The sequence below is a fragment of the Pagrus major genome, chromosome 13 (genome assembly GCF_040436345.1).
Source record: "Pagrus major chromosome 13, Pma_NU_1.0".
In the NCBI taxonomy this organism is placed as follows: domain Eukaryota; kingdom Metazoa; phylum Chordata; class Actinopteri; order Spariformes; family Sparidae; genus Pagrus; species Pagrus major.
This window is the reverse complement of record NC_133227.1, coordinates 10430002-10449778: the sequence shown is the minus strand read 5'-3', so window position 1 is coordinate 10449778 and position 19777 is coordinate 10430002. Positions and strand designations below refer to the sequence as shown.

Sequence of the window (19777 nt, the reverse complement as noted above, 5' to 3'; positions counted from 1 at the left end):
ATTTAGAGCAAATGAGTCGTTATTGGATTTGTGTATTTTCCTAAGTCATCTCAGAAGAGTTATTTTCAACAGACTTTTAAAAAGAACAGAAATGAAACGTTTATCTGTTTTATGATGTTCCCCAAAACACGAAGAGCTGCACAGATAGTAACAAGGCGAGATGTCAAGCACAGATGTAGAACAGCGAGGGAGTGGGGTCACATCAGTTTAACACTTGCATGTCTCAGACACTCACTTCTACAATGTGTTAAAATGTGCTACAAGGACGTGCAGCTCGTCTGAGGAGTAAAACGTCACTCCCACTGGCTGCAGATTATTCCTCTAAATCTGTTTTTATCTGTAAGGAACTCACTTGACCTGGTGAGCTTTAAACTGTTTAGTGTCCACACTCTTACCGGCACTGATATGTGTGTGTTTACATAAGAACGACAAAAGATATGGGAAAACGAAAAAAAAAAAAAACAAGCTGAAAGCCTAAAAACATAAAGGCTGTGAGTGTGTGGAAACAGCTCCCGCTCTATGACCTGTAGGCAGTGACGTGACAGTTTAATACAAGACACATGATTCAGGATCTCTGACAGATTTACAGCATTCACAGCCAAAATGCAGTGATGTTGTTTTTATCCCAAAATGACCTCCTGACTCACCGGAACATTTGCACCATATTCCAAGAATTTAAAAACCCTGAAAAAAAATATTTTGAGTGATGGGACGCTTACAAGAACACACTATTTTCTACCAAAGATTCAACAATTTAGCTTTTTTCACATGACAGATTTCTGAATTAGTTTTTTCTGCTGTTCTTTTCTCAGTGGTTTGAAGTGGGCGGGGCTCATTTGGACAAAAGGTGATGTCATGTACTTCCCTGCACCAATCAGGATTTAGTCAAAACATTTCAGTTAAATGTCAATGTTAAATGAAAGTTATGATGTTTGCTAATGTCGTCAGGCCACTGTCTATCAAATGTGATCAAACAACACCCACACAGTCCTGATGAAGAAGATCAGATGAGTCAGTGTTTTTCTATTCCTGTTTCCATTCTACACCTGATTCAAATGAATGGGTCGTTGTCAGACTTCATCAGAGCTCCATGACGAGCTTATTATCTAAATCAGGTGTGTTGGAGCAGGGAAACATCTGAAACATACGGGACGAGGACTGAAATACACTGACGTAAGTAATGTCATTGTGGCTCAAAGCACGGCTAAGTGCAGCTTCATATAGCTGCTAGCATATAGAAACTTCAAGTGTCTGTACAGTTTGAACAGACAAAATACAACATGTTAATAAGAGAGGTTTAGAGGTAGGCAGATTATTTTTACCTATCCACAGTCAAGCTAGTTGTTGCCTGTTTTCCAGTCATTATGCTAAGCTAAGCTAACGGTCTCCAGGCTCTTACCTTCAATATGAAAGATATGAATAGGGGTGGGAGGATAAAAGATATTACGCGGAAAGAGATAAAACCACTCAGGATAAGCTGATGATGGTGAATTTCCATTATCGGCATAATCAAGATTTTCCACACATGAGTAACTGTCTAGCTCGGGGTACAGTCCTATATTGACTTCCTAATTTATTTTGAATTAGCACAAGAGCAGCCAGCATTTTTCCGGTCATTACAACCTTGGTTGAAGCCGAAATTTGATGTGATCTCCTTTGTGCAGGGGAACCTGTGATTTGTTTTATATGACATTTTCATAATGTCCCGAGGCTAGATATGAGAGTGGCATCTTTTTCTCATCAAACTCTCTGTGAGAATGTAAATAAGAGTTTGTGCCAGAAAGTCCAACTATTGCTTTCAGACAGTTTACTTCAAATTTGCTACCGTAAACATATTAAACTGCTTCACTGAATGTAAATATGTTGGTGATTACTGGTGAGTGTTTACTTCGCGGCAAAAAAACATGGAGGAATTTCTCACAAAGTCTAAATATTTCAGTGGAGCAGCTGGTTGTTCCTCACCCATTTGTGAGAGCTGCTAATGTTTGCACAAACCAACTAAGCTAATCAAAGTCAAATTATATCTGAATTATATATTAGGTTAGTTTTTCTCTTCATGCATAGTGCTGCAGATTGCCAGCGCACAGTGCAGGAACACAGGCTGGAGGCAAATCAGCAATGAAGGACTCAGTAACTGATATGACAGAGTTCAGCTCAAGACTGTCGGGAGGAAAAATGGTCTGATAAAATGGTTCTTCTGATCCTGAGAGTTTGGCAAATCAAAGTGTCCAATTTGTCTAATCAAAGGGCCCCTCTGTGTTATCAAAGTGTGTGTGAGGGCTGTGGCAGCTCAACTCACCAGGGACGGTTTGATGCCAATGCTCTCGGCAGCCTGGAAAGCCAGGGTTAGATTCCGGACCTGAAGAAAAATAAACCATCGTGTGTTGAGACACTGTGAGACACACACGGAGCTTTAAACAACAAGCACAAATACATTTATTAACCTTTACAAAAACCAAAGACACAATCATTAACAAAAGTACGCCTGAACATGTTTGTGTGAGCATTTCAGCGTGTTATATTACCCCTTATGTCTATTTGATAGCTTAAAGCCTTACTGGAGAAAAATCTCTCTGTAAAAACAAACCTTTCTATGAGCCTCATTAACATAGTCATGTACTGAATCCCAAAAGATTTAGCCTAATACTCCCTATGAAACTGTACTGAGTTTTGTATAGTTTTGTAAAACTTGCGAGTGAAGTGTCCGTTCAAACGAGCACTGAACTCACCAACATAGTATCAGGTGCTTCTTTCCGTCTATCTCCACTTCAAGTTATTAGTTCAAGTCTGTCTGCCTTTTGAATTAAAAGTGCAGGTCCTTGAGTCATAAATTGCAACTCTCACAAGCAGTGGCACCGTCATATTAACTGCCTCCAGACATTAGCGCAGCTGGGATAAAAAATTTATAAATTGGAATTAGTTCTGCAGCTGTAGAACAAATTTCCCCTCTTCCACCTGAAATGCAAGTCCACCTGTAACCTTGTTTACTTAAAAACATCTCGCGAAGGAGGGCAGTAATGGGATTACTGGGAGGGCAGATTAAACTGGGAAGAGGTTGGGTGTTTGGGCCTCAGGGAAAGTCACTCAACAAGAGTTATTAAAGCCAACATGCGTCTATTGAATTATTCAGAGATGGGCAGCACAGTGTCTCTGTCATCAGCTCAGTGTTACGCATTCACACCGACATGAACGTGCACACATGCCAGACATGACTAATTTGTCACATCGGATGTGTCGGGCCAGGTTGGAGGTGTTTGTCTATTGTTTTACGGTTGTAGCAGTCTCCAGAGAGGAACCATATTGTTTGCAAAGCTAATATATATACCACCTGCATGTCCACATTACAGAGCTGTCAACACCGAGCTGTACAGCCGCTGCTGCCCCGTGCTCAGGTTCACCTACAGTACACAAACGCTGCATTCATAATTCATCTTCTGGCTGTTTTTTAATGCTGTGTGGACAAAATGGTAGACCTATAAAACGTATACAAGTTCATAAAGGAAGTGTGGAATGTGCAGCTTAATGATGGAAAAAATGACTCCTGGAAAAATGGCTTCAAAGCATTACAGAGACGTTATTTTCCTCCTGGCAAACATGCATTTTTCAGACCTGCACTGTATAAGCAGACCACAGTTTACAGGTTCACATTTTCCACAAACAACTTATTGTGGCTTTGTGTGCCACGTTGTTTTCTACAGACACAATCCAGCTAGGCAGGGAGAGGGCAATAAGAAACTGAGCAAGCTGTGTGTTTCCTTTACTTACAAATATGTGTGGGTCACGACCAAGTGATGACTGAATCCAAGCATGCATGTGATCCAGGTCGGAGATGATGTGTGTGAGGAAAGAATAAATGTAAGTGTGTGGGAGGAGAGCATTAAAAGTGTTGTGTGTCCTTTTTAGGGCTTCAACTAACAATTATTTTCATTATGATTAAATCTGCATATTGTTTTTTACGATTAATTGATGAATCTTTTGGTGAATCACTGTCCTAAACTGTTAATACTGTAACATTAGTACGTGTGCTGTATGTGTGTGTTTTCCTGTAGTCTTCTACCTTATCTTGACTGATGAGTTCCTGGTACGGGATGTGGGCAGGCAGATATGTGTGCAGGAGGGCACAGAAAGCCAGGCCGTCACTCCAACTGCTGCTGAAGTTTGTGACATCGATATTCTGTAGCAGAACGAGAGGAGGATGGAAAAAAATAAAAAAATAAAATATACATGTCAAAATAATGCAATGTCAATATCACACAATGATAATGAGCTTAAAGTGCCCATAAAATGTGTGGGAGAGCGTGCCTCTTGACAACATGATCGGGCCATGATAAAGCCATTAAGTCACAGAACCACAGGAAACAACACAAGACTTAAAACGTAATGCTGTTATGAGCTGTTCTGGGACTTTCAGCATCCATTAAAGCCTGGTCGTGTTTCCTTTGGAGGATCTTCTTCTTGGATCCCATTTAAGCCTCAGAGGCTCTCTCTGATCTCTCCTCCGGGTGAAGAACGTGCATAGCAGCACGTCCAGCCTGTTGTGTTTTTGTGTGTGTGCACGATTCACAGAACATTGTCACTTCATGCACCCTATACAGCCTATTCAGTGTCTGATAAGAGTAGAGAGTTCGGAGGAAAGACTTCCGCCAGGCTATTGTTTGGCGTCTTTGGCTCCCTGTTGGACAGATAAGTTATTTCCGGTGTCTTCCACTTTCATACCTCTCGTAAGCTTTGGGAACAGGGCTCACAGTCAGAGAGACTGCTCTGAGTCATGAATATTTTACAAGAAGCCTTTTATGTAACAGTATAACAACCTATCACTTTATCTTGTTTGATGACAAAACCAATGCATTTCGTGAATACAAACCTTTTAGATTTTTTCGCGAGATCACGTGATCTCTCAAATCTATCTTTGATAAAAAAAAAAAATAAAAAAAAAAAAGAGTGAGGTAACAGCTCCAAGTCCATACTATGCGCTTGTGGCTCAGTGTCCTATGAGAAACTACTTGCAGCTATGGGCGTGGTTTGGGTGTGACAACCAGCAAGAAAAGCAACTTTTCCGTTTGAAAACAACAATGGCGGCTCCTCAAGAGGTTAGCGTAGATGCTGTTAGCATCTGAGTATAATTCAAGCAAAGAACATCTTTGAAGGCTTTTCTCAATGAAAAAGATGTTTTTCACTCTTCTCTGGACTGACTTTGGTAAGTTTGATTTACCAACTGCCTGCTGGTGGTAGCCCTCTCCTACTGCTGATCTGATTGGTTGAAGTTAGCCCGTAGTAGATGGTGATAGATGATTCGTCTAATCACATGCCAAGTATTTTTTTAGTGCCTGCCCTTTTCTGAGCCATTTTGTAAAACAAAGAATCTGGCCTGTTATGTTATGATAAGCTGGTCTGTTGTTATAACAAGAAACTTCCATATAGAAATAATATAACATGGTTGATACACATGTTTAAAAAATGTACTAAAATTAATAGAATGTGCAGAAAAAACAGTTTTGACATCATGACGTCTATGTATTGTGTTGCAGAGATGTGAGCATGCTTACCAGCTAGCCCAAGCCGGTCCAACACCAACACTACCTCAGTCCTTAAGCTAGCTGCATGCATAACTGAGCAAACCACCGCCTGACAGCGTTGGCAATACACACAAGGCCAGATACAGTGACCGATATTATGAATGACGGTGCACTTAGTTGTGCCTCTCTCTCTTTTCGGCACCCACGGTGTCCCATCCTCTGTCTCTCACCTGCCAACTGATTCTGACAGCATACTGTCCTTAATGAGGCTTTATGCTATATAATGTATGAAGCAAACTGAATAACCTAAAATATTCAGTGCTGTGTACATATCCACCTTCACTATCAGCCCTCAACTTTCGCCCAGATGAGAAACTGAACTCTACTTGGGTTTTTCATTTTCCTATATGTATTTCTACATATAGTTTTTCATATGGACAAAAAAAACCCACCATACTGCAAAAAGCAGAAGGACCTAATACAACAAGAAAGTTAAATTTGCAGCTTGTATAGCCTTTTAAAAATGTGATAAATCAATGCAGTACATATCTGTGGGTACATCTGTGTGTCTGTACAGCATTACTTAGAGTGAGATGCTAAAGATTGGACATGCAGCCATGTGTTGCCTTTAAACCACTGGTCTTTAATCCAGGCCCTGAGGATCCGAGTCCTGCTGATTTTCATTTTAACCAGTGACAGATCCATACATGAGTTGCCAGGTGAATGTAATTAACAACCTGATAGGATAGAAAAAGTCCTGAGGACAGGAATTAAAAACCACAGCTCCAAGTCACTGCAGTAATGAATATCCTCTGAGCTCCTAAGAACTGTTGACAAATGTGTTATTTCTGATTGCAGTCACTCATCTGCTCTGCGTAATGTAAAGCAGTTATGTCAGTGTAAAATGAGGTATATTGTTTTCTCAGTGAGGTAACCTGGCGGTTGCTATGGTTGTCACTGGTCAATGTTATAGAAATGTGCTCCCCCACTTATTTTTATCTACTTTTTAGCCATGTGGTTACAGGACTCTGTGGATTTCAGTAGGTCAGTCAGTCTACAATTTGATCCAGACTTAAATATCTCAACAAATATTTAATGGAGTGACATGAAATTCTTTACAGACATTCATGGTTGTCACTGGACGAACCCTACTGACTTTAGTGACCCCTGGTTTTGAATCTCAGCTGTTGGACAGATTGTGGTTGTCTTTTGGTACATTCAAGATACCACAGAATGAATTTGTCCAATACTTGCCATCCTCAGCTGCAAAACAGCAGCATGTTATCATTGTTATTCTCAGAATCAGCAAGCTGATGTTAGCCTTTGGGCTCATGGAGCTGCTGGCATGGCTGTAGATTCTTAGTCTTGTAAAACTATTATTAAATATCATGTTTTGTCACCTGATATATTGTTAATATTAACATGCAAAAAATATTAATTATGTTACTGTAAATCATCTTGCTACATCTGAAACTGACTGAGTTTGAATAAGCCTTACAGCAGGCCTATTCAACCACTTTCTTAGAAGGGCCAAGTTGCCGGACTTTTACAATTTACATTCTCTAGTTCTGACCTGTGAGCCTTGGAATTTAAATTTGGAGACCTTTAATGCTTTTTCATTTTTTTCCTCTTTTTACCTTGTCAGCCTTTAATTTCGTGACTAAGAACTGACGTAGCTGACCATTTTTTGAGCATTAAAGCACGTAAACCTATTCTAGAAGTAACCCAAAATAAAATGATAAACCTGAATATGAGCATAATATGTCTCCTTTAAACAACAGTATTTTCCTCTGCTTTGTTTTTAGTTTTTACATTTGAAAAAGAAACATTACATACTGTATGCAAAAGTACAGGGAAAAAATGCACCTTTTTAAATTTTTAATCTGAAGTAGGTTGTCAGTTATTTCTCGCTGAAATAAAAGTATTTTTTATTTTATTATCTGCCTGGCAACAGACATAATTAAATATTGGGCTAATTAGCCTTCTAACAAAATAATCAAAGGGCCAGAATGTGATGGTTAAAGGGCCACATTTGGCCCACAGGCCACCAGTTGAATAGGTCTGCCAGTTAGCATCTGTATGTGCCTGAAAATCTGATTTGTTAAAATAGGCTATTTAATCAAATATGAGTTTGAAAAGTCTAGCCAGTGATTGCTCTCCACCTTGAGTCATCAGGGAAATTGTAGTCCCAATGGGATCTGAAGGAGCTGCTGCTTCATCAGAATGAAGCTAAACAGGATGATCCAAGCTCCATCCATTTGATGGTACAACAGAGGCCGGGAGAGAGTCTTCTCCATCAGTCACTGCCTGTCTATTATGTCTGGAGGGCAGACCTGTGCAGTCATGTCAGCTCACATTCCTCACATAACTCCCGCCTTCTCTCTCTTAGCTGGCTCAGCAGCAGCACTATTTGCACTTTGTGTGTGATGCATTCGCTGACTGACACACACACGCAAAGAGGGAGTGATAAGGGGCTTTAGTCAGGCCCCCCGAGACTCCGAGACCAAGATAGATAATAACAAATAAGCTGATAAGATAGAGAGAGGTCGCAGAGGCCAGTTATGTGTCTGAGGATACACATGTCCAAATTCAGGCCAAGTAGGTGTGTTGGAGTTTAGGGTGGGAGTGGGAGAGGAAAAGGGTTGGGGGTTTATTCAGGGTAGAAAGAGAGGGAGAGGCATGAATGGTAAAACAGCAGCGGACAACAACAGCTCTCTGGGAGCCGGCTCAGAAAAGCAAACACAGCATCAAGCGACAGGAAGCGTCTCGCTCGGCACAAAAGGCACAGCCGTCGCTTTTTAGGGCTCGGGGAAAGAGAGTATGAGAGAGAAGCAGGGGCTTGTAGAGGGAGATGACAGAAACATCAAGTTGTGTATATTTGCTTTGGTCTTTAAGTGGAAAGCAGATAAGATCTAAGATTACATCGATAGTTTAATTTGGGTGAATACAGATGGTAAAAAATTGCAGACGCAGACATGTCAAACATGTCCAACTGTTCTTCTGGAAAGTGGCCCAAAGCTACTGCACTGATTCTCAAAAAGCAGGCAGCGAAATATTTGCAGCTGCTATAGAAACTGCTTCAGCTGCAGAGGACATTAGAGGTCAAGGACATGTCACATCCAGCCTGAAAAACATATCCTCTCTGCTGTGAACCAAGTAGAAACTGAATTCACAGACGAGCTGGACACGAGCCAGGCATCACACAGACAGCTGTTTAACACAGCAATGGATGGGTAAGTGTGTGCTGCCTGCTGCCATGTGTAAATGCTACTGGACTGGTGTCACAACCAGTAACGTGGATGTTTGTGACACTTGACACCCAGATGTCAACGTGCCATTACTGTAATATTGAGCTCTTACTCATAGATCAAGAATGTAAAAAACACCAAAGCAACGTGCAGCAGGCTGGTGGAGAGGGAAGGAGGATAACTGTGACTGTGACACACACACATGCACACACAGTTTGTTAAAAAGCCATCAGTCTAAAGGGGGAAAGCAGGAGACATCAAGCCTGAGAGAGTCCGAAGACTGATGAGCCAGTCTCTGTATATTTCACTCCACTGCACCTCAAGGCAATGAGTAGGGCAACAAGAAGACATACAACCAAGAATGACGAGAAATCAAAGAAAGAGATTAAACAAGAAACAGCAGATGAGAAGACAATAGAAATGAGAAAGGAAAGTCAGAAATGGAGGGACAAAGAGAGGGAGACAGAGTGGGGGGAGTGGGAGATGACACCCTAATGTACCTCACAATGAATCATAGTCATGAGCAATGACAGGCTGAAAGCCTGGGCAGGCGGGACAGTGGAGATAAAGACAGGGCAACAGGGAAGGTCACTGAGCTGCGGGAGCTGCTTTCCATAGATTCCACTGTCTCTACTTTACATTTAATGGAGTGGGGAGGGCAACATGGGTCGGAGAGGGCACAAGAGCACACCTGTCAACTGTACTGATGATTCATCTGCCTCTGACTGAACATGCTCACCTACCTGATGATAACATAAGCCTGTATTATTATTAATATTATATAAAAGAGATTTAGATTACCAAAGAGAGAACTGCACTGTAAGATCTAATAAAATGTAATCCGCTTTGCACTATCCCTTTAGTATTCACATACAATCTATTAACAGTTGTGGTGTAAAATTACTCTCAGCATGTCAGTTTCAGTATTAGGGCTGGGACAAAATATCAATACTGCAATCTATCGTATCGTTTCCTCTTGGGGTTCAGTTAACCACACACTGGCAGCAAATAATTATATTTTTATGTAAACATGCAGTGATAAAGAGGCACCAAGCTGAGGCTCCATGCACTTTTGTATGCAATGTTTCATCTCGGTTCATGTCAAATTCTGTGAAACTGACACCAGAGAGACAGATATGGTGATGTCCTGTTAGATGATTGTCTCGAAATATATCGATTCTCGCAGAATCACTGTATTGTGATACTATTGTTATTGTGGGCAACATATCGTGAATTGCAATGAGTTGACTTTTTATATTCTTTGAATTATAAACAACACATCCGTGAGCCAAATATAGCTGTATGATCACTGATTTAATTTGTCACTCTTTTCCAACTGTCTCAGAAAAAAAAAAACAATTTACCAGATACAATTTAGTAATTACGATTATTGATGATTTGACAAATTAAAAAACAATGCGACACATTTCGTTTAAGCAGCTACAAGGAACTTTCATTTTTGTGGATTCTGGCGGCCGCTGTGGACAAAAGGTATGAGCACCACCACCTCGTGTCTATAGACCTGGCTAATGTGTGCATTTGTTTTGGAGGTGAGTGAAAGACGGATGCAATTTTGATACTATTTTTGTTTTTCAAACACAGCCATTTGTGGCGATGAGGTATCTATTTGTGGCTGTTTAGGATTATTATGACTAGAGTAAAACCAAGAAACTTTGTTTTAGTGCTGTACCACCAGACTACAGAACAGCTTCCTTCTTAAGCCTGTGAGACCCCTCAAATTCAGAGGATTACTCCATAAAAAAAAATAGCTTTAATTTTATTATTTATCCAACCTGGATAAGTCGAAATCTGACCCGGTAGCAGGCATTAAGAATAACTCTAATAACGCTACAGAATACAGCTGATGGTCTCGTTTGCTTATGTAGGCCATATAGAGGCATCAGTATCAGTATTAAATCAAGACCGTTTCATAACCAGGTAAAACTTCCTCGTAGTACGTTTAATTCTTTAACAACTGCAGCAGAGTGAGCCCTCCAGTATGATCACTTTTTTACACTATTTTACACTGATGAGCTCACATTCCCGTCACTGTCATTGCTACATTATTAAAACTTACAGTGAGGATTACTCTTTGAACTCCTACCCTCTTCCCCTCCTCGATGTCTGACCTCCATTCCACACTCACATAGGGTTCCATTCCTGTCTCTTCAATGGGTTTGTGTGTGTGCGTGTGTGAGTTTCCCAGACGAGGCCGGATGAGCTGTGCTCTGTCAGGCCCAGCTGAGCCTAATGTTCAGAGCCTTTGCTCATTGTTCCCATCTTGAACAAACAGCGCATTTATTTTTGTTTGGCTTCTATGGTTAATTGAGGGGAGAAAAAAGTTAAAAAGTGTCCGGAGCTGTCCTAAATTAAGACATCAAAGCGCCTGATAAATATACAGTAAGAGTGTTTTCTAACAGACCAGAGACCAGAGACGTTCAAGAAAGCCAAAAAAGGCCACTTATTTAAAGCTGCAACCGCAACAAGAAGACATTTTGACATTTTGCTTTGCTTTGACGGTTCTGTGGAAATTTTGAAACCAGTGCAAAAGGATTCACAGTATATGTTTAAAAGTTTTGATACAAAATTAGAAGATTTTGCTATTGAGAACTTCAAAGTTAGATATGAAAATGGTCCAGCTTGCTTGGTGATCACATTTCTTTGTAGTCTGGTTGCTGTTCAACCACAATTCCCATTCAAACAATGTAACAACTTCTGCTTGGCTTTTGATCATAATTAAAATGCCACGACTAATTGGGCTCCCATAATGGTTGTCTTTCTAATTTTTTACATTACTCACTGATTTCATCTTGAACTCGGCTTGGGTATGTGCATAATTTTTATTGGCAGCTCTGTTGACCTTGTTTTCTTTTGCCTACGTTTGAAAACCGCTTTTGTCAACTCATGTTGTTTTAAATTTGCTACAGAAATAAGTTTGGCTTTTGACTTTGAGATGGAGAGCAGGGACAACACACTGACAAAAAACACAAAACATCCACTTTCAGGCCACACAGCATCATGCTCATTCGAGTCAGATCCTACAAACTGCCTTGAAAACCAGTGTGACAGAAGTTGTATAAAAGCAGTCTTGTGTTTCAGGTCTGTGTTCAATCCAGCACTGACGTGCACACAAGCCCTTGTGAATACTAATTTCCTGTGAGAGGCCCCTTCAGTCTCTCCCACAGGGCAGAGTCAATCAGAGCCAGCTTAAGGTCTTCACTGATCGATCTGTACTTCCCAGAATCTGACATTTGAGGTGTGACTGAGCCTGTCTGGATTCGCATCTCATCCTCTGCTCAGAGTTTAACACAGGTCATGTGTTTAACTGCTCTAAGGACCTTTACGTTATTGGGGGATGGAGGCAGCTGGTGGGTAAACACACCCCTTCACACACCACATTTTCCCTCAGGGGTTCAGGGGCTTTCTCCATGGTGATAGCACGGTCATCCTACTCCCGTGTGTGTGTTTACTTGCATGTCAATTGCCATGTTTTCCCCTTTCTCTCTCTAGCTGTGTTAGCTGTCACAGTCTGTCCAGAGACTACATCAATACGGCAGACGCATGCTCACGCAAGCACATCCACACATACAGTACGTCCATACATAAACACACGGATGCGTGATTTAAGGCACGTTGGCCATGGTAACCGCTTTCATCATGGGTTTTTTCCCGTCACCTGTATGCATTTAAAGAGCAGAAAAACGTGCATTTGCTTAACCACATGTAGGGCTGCACTGAATAGGTCGAGGCCTTATTCACAATGTTGACATATGAATTGCTGCGCAGCTTTTTTTCCCAGCCTGCCTAGTCATTCTGTTTAAACTGGTATTTCTGTTCAGTTGCAGATAAAGATAAGGATGTAGGATTGTTTGCAACTCATGTGACCAAAACATTTCCGATAACTCCAGAGCGTTACAAAGTCAAGAAGTCAAAATGTATTGAAAATAAATAGATGCTATCATTGCTAAAATTTACAACTTTTTTTTATTGAACAAATTTCAAAATCCATATTTTTGGCGTTAAGCCTTTCAAATACAACATTTCCACTGTGGCCGCTTGCATCTAAACATCTATTTCTGGCTCCAACACTATAACAAATTATTTACTTAAATCCTTAGAAAAAAATTATCATATTATGTATCTGCGTTTGTGTGGTGCTCCATCACTGTCAAGCCAACAACAAAGAGAAAGATGTTGAAAAAATCACCAGTTGGGTTCAGTTATATCCATTCAAGAAAGTTGATTTAATATAAAAGACTCATTTAAATTAATTTCATTTTAAACTCATTTCATCTGATGAATAACTTATGAATTTTAATTTAATTTAATTCAATTCCTTTTTGTTAGGGTGATGATGTTATAAAATATGACGACAGACATTCGAAGCTTCATTAGAAAACCTTAATAGAAGCTTCAGATGTCAAAAAGTGACATTCAGTACAGCCCTAACTACTAATTATATATTATAATTATATTTTTTGTCCAAAATGACACCATTGTACTGAAACAGTAAACTTCACTGGGAATGTAATTATGAACAATTTCTTCCAACATTATAATCTCTATAACAAGTTTTCATATTGGCGTATATTGGACAACACCGATACAGTATATATATGATATATCTAATGTAATCTAATTTCATCTCTGTGTGCTGATTACAAGCATTCGTCTCTCTCATCCCTTTATTGATCCATAAAGAGGCAAAGTGTGACATCAGGTTTTGTGTCCAGCTATAATCACACAGATTTACTGTGCCCTCGGCAGCTATTTGCACCTAAACATCAAATAATCTCCCTGCATGCTTACAATAGCTCCCGTTCTCTGTTTCACTTTAATTAGACTGCTGTTTGACCAAAAGGTCCGCCAACAATAGGACTGTAATAACAACTGGCACGGGGCTGACTCTCCCATCAGCTTTATCCCCCCCGTCTCATACAGCAGCTTTTCTGGCTCCATGCTGACAGATGAGTGTGATATAAGAGCTTGTTTCCTGACTCCGCCGTTTGGACACACAGAGGGGATGGAAAGTGAATGGCGATGGTCGGAGCTGCCTCTTCAAAGTGGCCATTAATTATGTAGCCTGAAGAGGCCAAGCATAAATTACAACTGGGTGACTCTATACCAAAGAGCCAATTAGTGTTGGATTATTACCTTTTTGACCTTAGTCCACAGCAGAGCGGAGAGGGACTGCAAAGAGCATGAGGATGTATTGATAAAACTAAACCTTGCTGACCTTTATCAGAGCTGAACATGACAGAGAAGAACCTGGATGTGGTTTTTCTGCCGACTGTTGTGGTCTTTTTGCCTTTGCTGTCCTAGCTTCGAACTGTGTGACAGATCAGTCAGTCTCTCAGTACATGAGGCCTGTAATTGCTGACTTCCATGTGGAGAGGCCTTGTAACTCTGTAACAGCCTGACCTTTGACCAGACATATGAAGCTCAACACGTCCTCTGACAGTAACCTAACTCAAGCGGGGGCCTGTGGTCACATATGGTCGTGGCTCCACTTACTATAACTGATGCACAGACATTTGTGTCACACACACACACACATACAATACATATCCATGCATCCTGGAGAACAGAAATCCCCACTGGATATTGTGGAATTCACCACAAAAGGGAACGGCTCAAGGCTTTTCTCTTACAGTATATCTCTGCTGGGAAAGTAAAACGGCGAATGTACAAAATATGCGGACGAGTTCCGACTGAGATGTTCCCAGAAACTTGATCTGATGCACAGATACAAAAACAAAGATGTCTTTCTTCCCTTTAGATACAGAAAACAAGTATTGTGAGAAGGTTTGTAAAAAGTGTTTGCTGGAAACAGATATTCATCAGATAAGCATCAGGATCGAATGCCCTAAAGGCATTACAGTACAGGGAAGTCACACTAACAGCCTAAAAGTCTGTGAATAAATCCAATTACAGCTCAGGCATATGGTGCGCATGGAGAAAATGCACAACCACGAAGGATCACAGCAGCTCAAGTCAAGAGCAGTTACTCCGGGAGGGGACTGATTATTCCTCAGACTGAAACACTCCCAGTAGCCAAATCTTCTTACTGCATTCCTGATACTTGCAAACAATCACACTGTGTTGTTAAGCCCTTTGTGAGAGGGGATCATTGGTTCCATAGTTAAATGGGAATGAGGCTCGATTAAGGGTTTCCTGTTGCTGGACCCAACTGTCCTGAACTGAACTAAACTTTGAAATTCCATTTGGGTTATTATTTAAATAGAGTCCATTTCAATTTAAGCAATGGTGGAAACTAATTATGGACATATACTCAGGTACTATAGACAACATTTTTGCTTCTACTTATCATTCAGAAGTAAACACTGATTGCACAGTGTAATGCCTGCAGAAAAATGACAACATCCGCAAAAATGAAGGTGGCATTACGGCACATTAAGAAAGCGTGTCATTGCGTGTACCATTTCGCAATCAAAACAGGAAGAGACGCAGTTTCCTCGGTCACTGTCCCCAGTTGACAGTGGAACAACTAGAATAAATGTAGAAACTCTACCCTGCAAAATAAGTATGCTGATGGATTGAAAATTGATTGTAGCAATATACACCCATCAGGCATAACATTATGACCACCGCCTAATATTATGAAGGTTCCCCTTGTGCAGCCAAAACAGCTCTGACCTGTCAAGACATGGACATGGACCTCTGAGGGTGTCCTGTGGTGTCTGGCACCAGGGCGTTTTATAGTGGATCCTATAGTGGAAAACCAGTCAGTATCTGGTGTGACCACCATTTGCCGCATAGAGTTGATCAGGTTGTTGATTGTGGCCTGTGGAATGTTGGTCCACTCCTCTTCAATGGCTGTGCGAAGTTGCTGGATATTGGCAGGAACTGGAACACGCTGTCGTATATGCCGATCCAGAGCATCCCAAACATGCTCAATGGGTGACATGTCCGGTGAGTATGCTGGCCATGGAAGAACTGGGATGTTTTCAGCTTCCAGGAATTGTGTACAGATCCTTGCAACATGGGGCCGTGCGTTACCACACTGCAACATGAGGTGATGGTCGTGGATGAATGGCACAACAATGGGCCTCAGGATCTCGTCACGGTATTTCTGTGCATTCACAATGCCATCAATAAAATGCACCTGTGTTCGTTGTCCATAACATATGCCTGCCCATACCATAACCCCACCGCCACCATGGGCCACTCGATCCACAACGTTGACATCAGCAAACCGCTCACCCACACGACGCCACACACGCTGTCTGCCATCTACCCTGAACAGTGAAAACCGGGATTCATCTGTGAAGAGAACACCTCTCCAACGTGCCAGACGCCATCGAATGTGAGCATTTGCCCACTCAAGTCGGTTACGACGACAAACTGCAGTCAGGTCAAGACCCCGATGAGGACGACGAGCATGCAGATGAGCTTCCCTGAGACGGTGTCTGACAGTTTGTGCAGAAATTCTTTGGTTATGCAAACCGATTGTTGCAGCAGCTGTCCGGGTGGTTGGTCTCAGACGATCATGGAGGTTAACATGCTGGATGTGGAGGTCCTGGGCTGGTGTGGTTACACGTGGTCTGCGGTTGTGAGACCAGTTGGATGTACTGCTAAATTGTCTGAAACGCCTTTGGAGACGTTTTATGGTAGAGAAATGAATATTCAATTCACGGGCAACAGCTCTGGTGGGCAAATGGTGGTCACACCAGATACTGACTGGTTTTCTGACCCCCCCAGACCCCCCCAATAAAGCAAAACTGCATATTTCAGAGTGGCCTTTTATTGTGGCCAGCCTAAGGCACACCTGTGCAATATTCATGCTGTCTAATCAGCATCTTGATATGCCACACCTGTGAGGTGGGATGGATTATCTCGGCAAAGGAGAAGTGCTCACTAACACAGATTTAGACAGATTTGTGAACAATATTTGACAGAAATGGTTCTTTTGTGTATATAGAAAATGTTTTAGATCTTTGAGTTCATCTCATGAAAAATGGGAGCAAAAACAAAAGTGTTGTGTTTATATTTTTGTTCAGTGTATATATATACATATACATATACATATTTTAAAAAGGACGACTCTACATAATTAATACTTTTTTATACATTCAAGTTTTCAAGTTTTACTAAGATGAAGATCTGAGTATGTCGGTCACACCTGAATTTAAGACTTTTAGCTGGTGTTCTCAGCAAGGATGGGTGTGGGCTCTTTGTAACTGCCTGAAGACATCAGATGGCTTGACTTTGTTTAGCCCGTTAATCCCTTTTAAAAACTTGTTTCTATAAACTTGAATTTGTATACTGGAAATATTGGCCCTGCAATAGTTTTGCGTCGAATAAGCCACATTACAGTCAAACAGTTTCTTTTTCCATCTGTAGCAATAAGCTACCAGCTGGTGGTGGATATGGGTACTAAACCAGTGTCCTTCCATTACAAGCCAGTGTCTTAAAGCACCAAGACCCATATCAAACAAAGGCGTGTGAACCCAAACAATCTGAGCCATGCCAGTCTGTCTCAAGCTCCAGCATCTTATCAGACACATCATCAGACTGTCTGTTGGTCAGCAGAAGTTTTATCTCATCTGCTCTGATATTTCCATCACAGAGGATTGTCTGTGTGTGTTTTACCAACACAGGCATCGTGTGACCAGTAAAACAACCAACCTCGGATGAAGGGAGGGTGAGTCAAAGTACACTAAGCGGCATTGTGCCTGAGAAATAGGAACTATTGATCTGACGACTCATCCAATTATTCTGACCATCCATCACTGGGTGAGCGGGGTCTATTTTTAGCATTTATCATCACCCGTGGTGTTTCATATTCGGTTAATAAGCCAGAGCTACATGCAATTAGACTCACCCCAAACTGAGAGAGTCATTTATGTTTATAATTAATCCTCCATTGAATGCTGAGAGGGCTGAAATGACTCCTCTGCCTCCTTGACTACAGTTTGCAGACTGGGACCAGTCTGCCTGATTTTAAGAGTGTTTAAGAATGAGTATTAACTAGCTGGCATGCTGGCACAAGAACATGATGATTACATGGGCAAATCCCACTGGGCTTAATGGGCTCCTTAAACTGGGCATTAGGGGAGCAGCTAAGCCAGGTGATTGTCAGCACTTGGCTCCATGGACACAGGGAACACAGATGGAGCTCAACACAATAACACTGCATAAACAAATGGACATGAATAAAAACAAGGAGGGCTATATAAATCCAAACATGTATAAATCCAGTGTGTCTATAACACTGAGGGCTTCATTGTTTCCATTACACTGTGCCTCAGTAACTTTATGTCCCCAGTGAGATGACAGGTGGGTGTATGGTGTGTCTGCAAACACAGTAATGTGCCACTACAGTCTAACACCTCTGTGATGGCTGGGAAAAAAGGAAAAAACTATCAAACTAGAGGGCATAGACAGACCAATACTGCATTCATGCAATATAAAAAGGGGGAGAGGTGGGGGGGGGAGTCAGAGCTGTCATCTCACTTTTAAATGAACACAACCTGAAGAGTGTGAGACTAAAATAAAAGTGTCAGACAGAAACAATAAGAAAAAACAGGGTGTGAAAGTGAATGGAGCCCGCCTTGTATTTGAGAGAGGTCTCTGGCCTGTGATCCCTACCGGATAGCCTTCTGTTTTCTTCTGGCACCACTTCAGTAGAGCGTTTCTCTTAGATCCTCCGTACTCCCGCGCCAGTGCAGCCAAGGGGTCCTTTCTTTCCACACTGTCACCAGGGAGACACAAACCGCCATCACACAGAGAGAGAGAGAGAGAGAGAGAGAGAGAGAGAGAGAGAGAGAGAGAGAGAGAGAGAGAGAGAGAGAGAGAAAGAGAGACAGGGAGACAGTGAGTCATTTGGAGTATGACAAGTGTAGAATTTGACTACCCCATAAAATATTAAACTTCAGTGCACTGTAATCATTAAAGTTCTGTTAATCTCTTAGTGGAAGACTGTTATCAATTAAGTAATATTTTTTCCAAGTGAAAATCCTTTGTAGGAAATCATTTCACCTTGTCTGTGACTTTAATGGCCCTGATGTGCACCGATAAAATGTTGCTTTTCAGATCAGAGACAAAACAACTGAAAACCACCATATAAAAAGGTCAAACCAAGGTCACATTCTGCATGACTTAAAACAGCATGGCTTCATGGTAAAATACAGCGAGTACTAAACTGTCCAGACCTGTTTTCCATTGAAAATGTGTGGCACATTATGAAACGCAAAATACGTCATAATGAGTGTATATGTATTAAAAACAATAATATTTATTAGTTTGAACATTAAATATCTTGTACTTGAATGGTATTCAATTGAATATAAGTTGAAAATGATTTATGAACTTTCACCTTCTGTTGTTATTTACACTTTACACATTGTTTTTTTATGACCTTCTCCACAAAGATGGTGCATCAAATTATTATAATGAGACCATTAAGTAAACTAATTAATGGTCAAATAGTTTAAACAATATCACAGCTAAGACAAATGTCTTCAAATAACATGTAGCATTAAAATTGACTTTAAAGCTTAAAACCTTATACTTGACATAGAGGCAGAGTAAAAAGATAAATACTACAGGGATGATACTGTATAATGGCTGATTTAGAATGTACCATGATAGAGAAAATACATTCTAGTATTAAAATAATCAAATTGTACAATTCTTTGATACTCCTCTATTTTTCTACATAGTTTAACTAATTTCCAGATGTTCCCTCCCTCAGAAGAAGCACCTCTCAGAATTCCAGGATTTCATCACCACAGGGAGCTTTACATTTGATATTGTCTTATCAAGACAGGCTCCAAGCTTCTTTGCAGATCAGTATATTTGTGTTAGAGTTCAGAGTTCCCTAAAGATTACTTTGGAGTGAAGCCAACTGTATACAGCTCAGTGATCAGTCTACTTTCAGTGTCAGATGTAAAGCCTCAAAACCGTCTTTCTTTAGCCCCCCTCCTAATTTTGACACTCCACCTCGATGGGCTAAAGCTTTAATGTTTAAAAACAATAAACAATTACGGA

The 19777-nt window shown here is 40.9% G+C and overlaps 1 protein-coding gene across 2 annotated transcripts in view; it reads right to left on the bottom strand.

The window, feature by feature from the left end:
• specc1 (sperm antigen with calponin homology and coiled-coil domains 1) overlaps positions 1–19777 on the bottom strand; it is a 78346-nt gene that overhangs the window by 2882 nt on the left and 55687 nt on the right. For both annotated transcript variants that reach the window (XM_073479919.1, XM_073479920.1), the window contains exons 12-14: positions 18377–18479; positions 4058–4174; positions 2300–2359 (exon numbers count right to left, since the gene is read on the bottom strand). In XM_073479919.1, coding sequence (XP_073336020.1) covers positions 2300–2359; positions 4058–4174; positions 18377–18479 — 280 coding nt within the window. The remainder of the gene's footprint in view (positions 1–2299; positions 2360–4057; positions 4175–18376; positions 18480–19777) is intronic.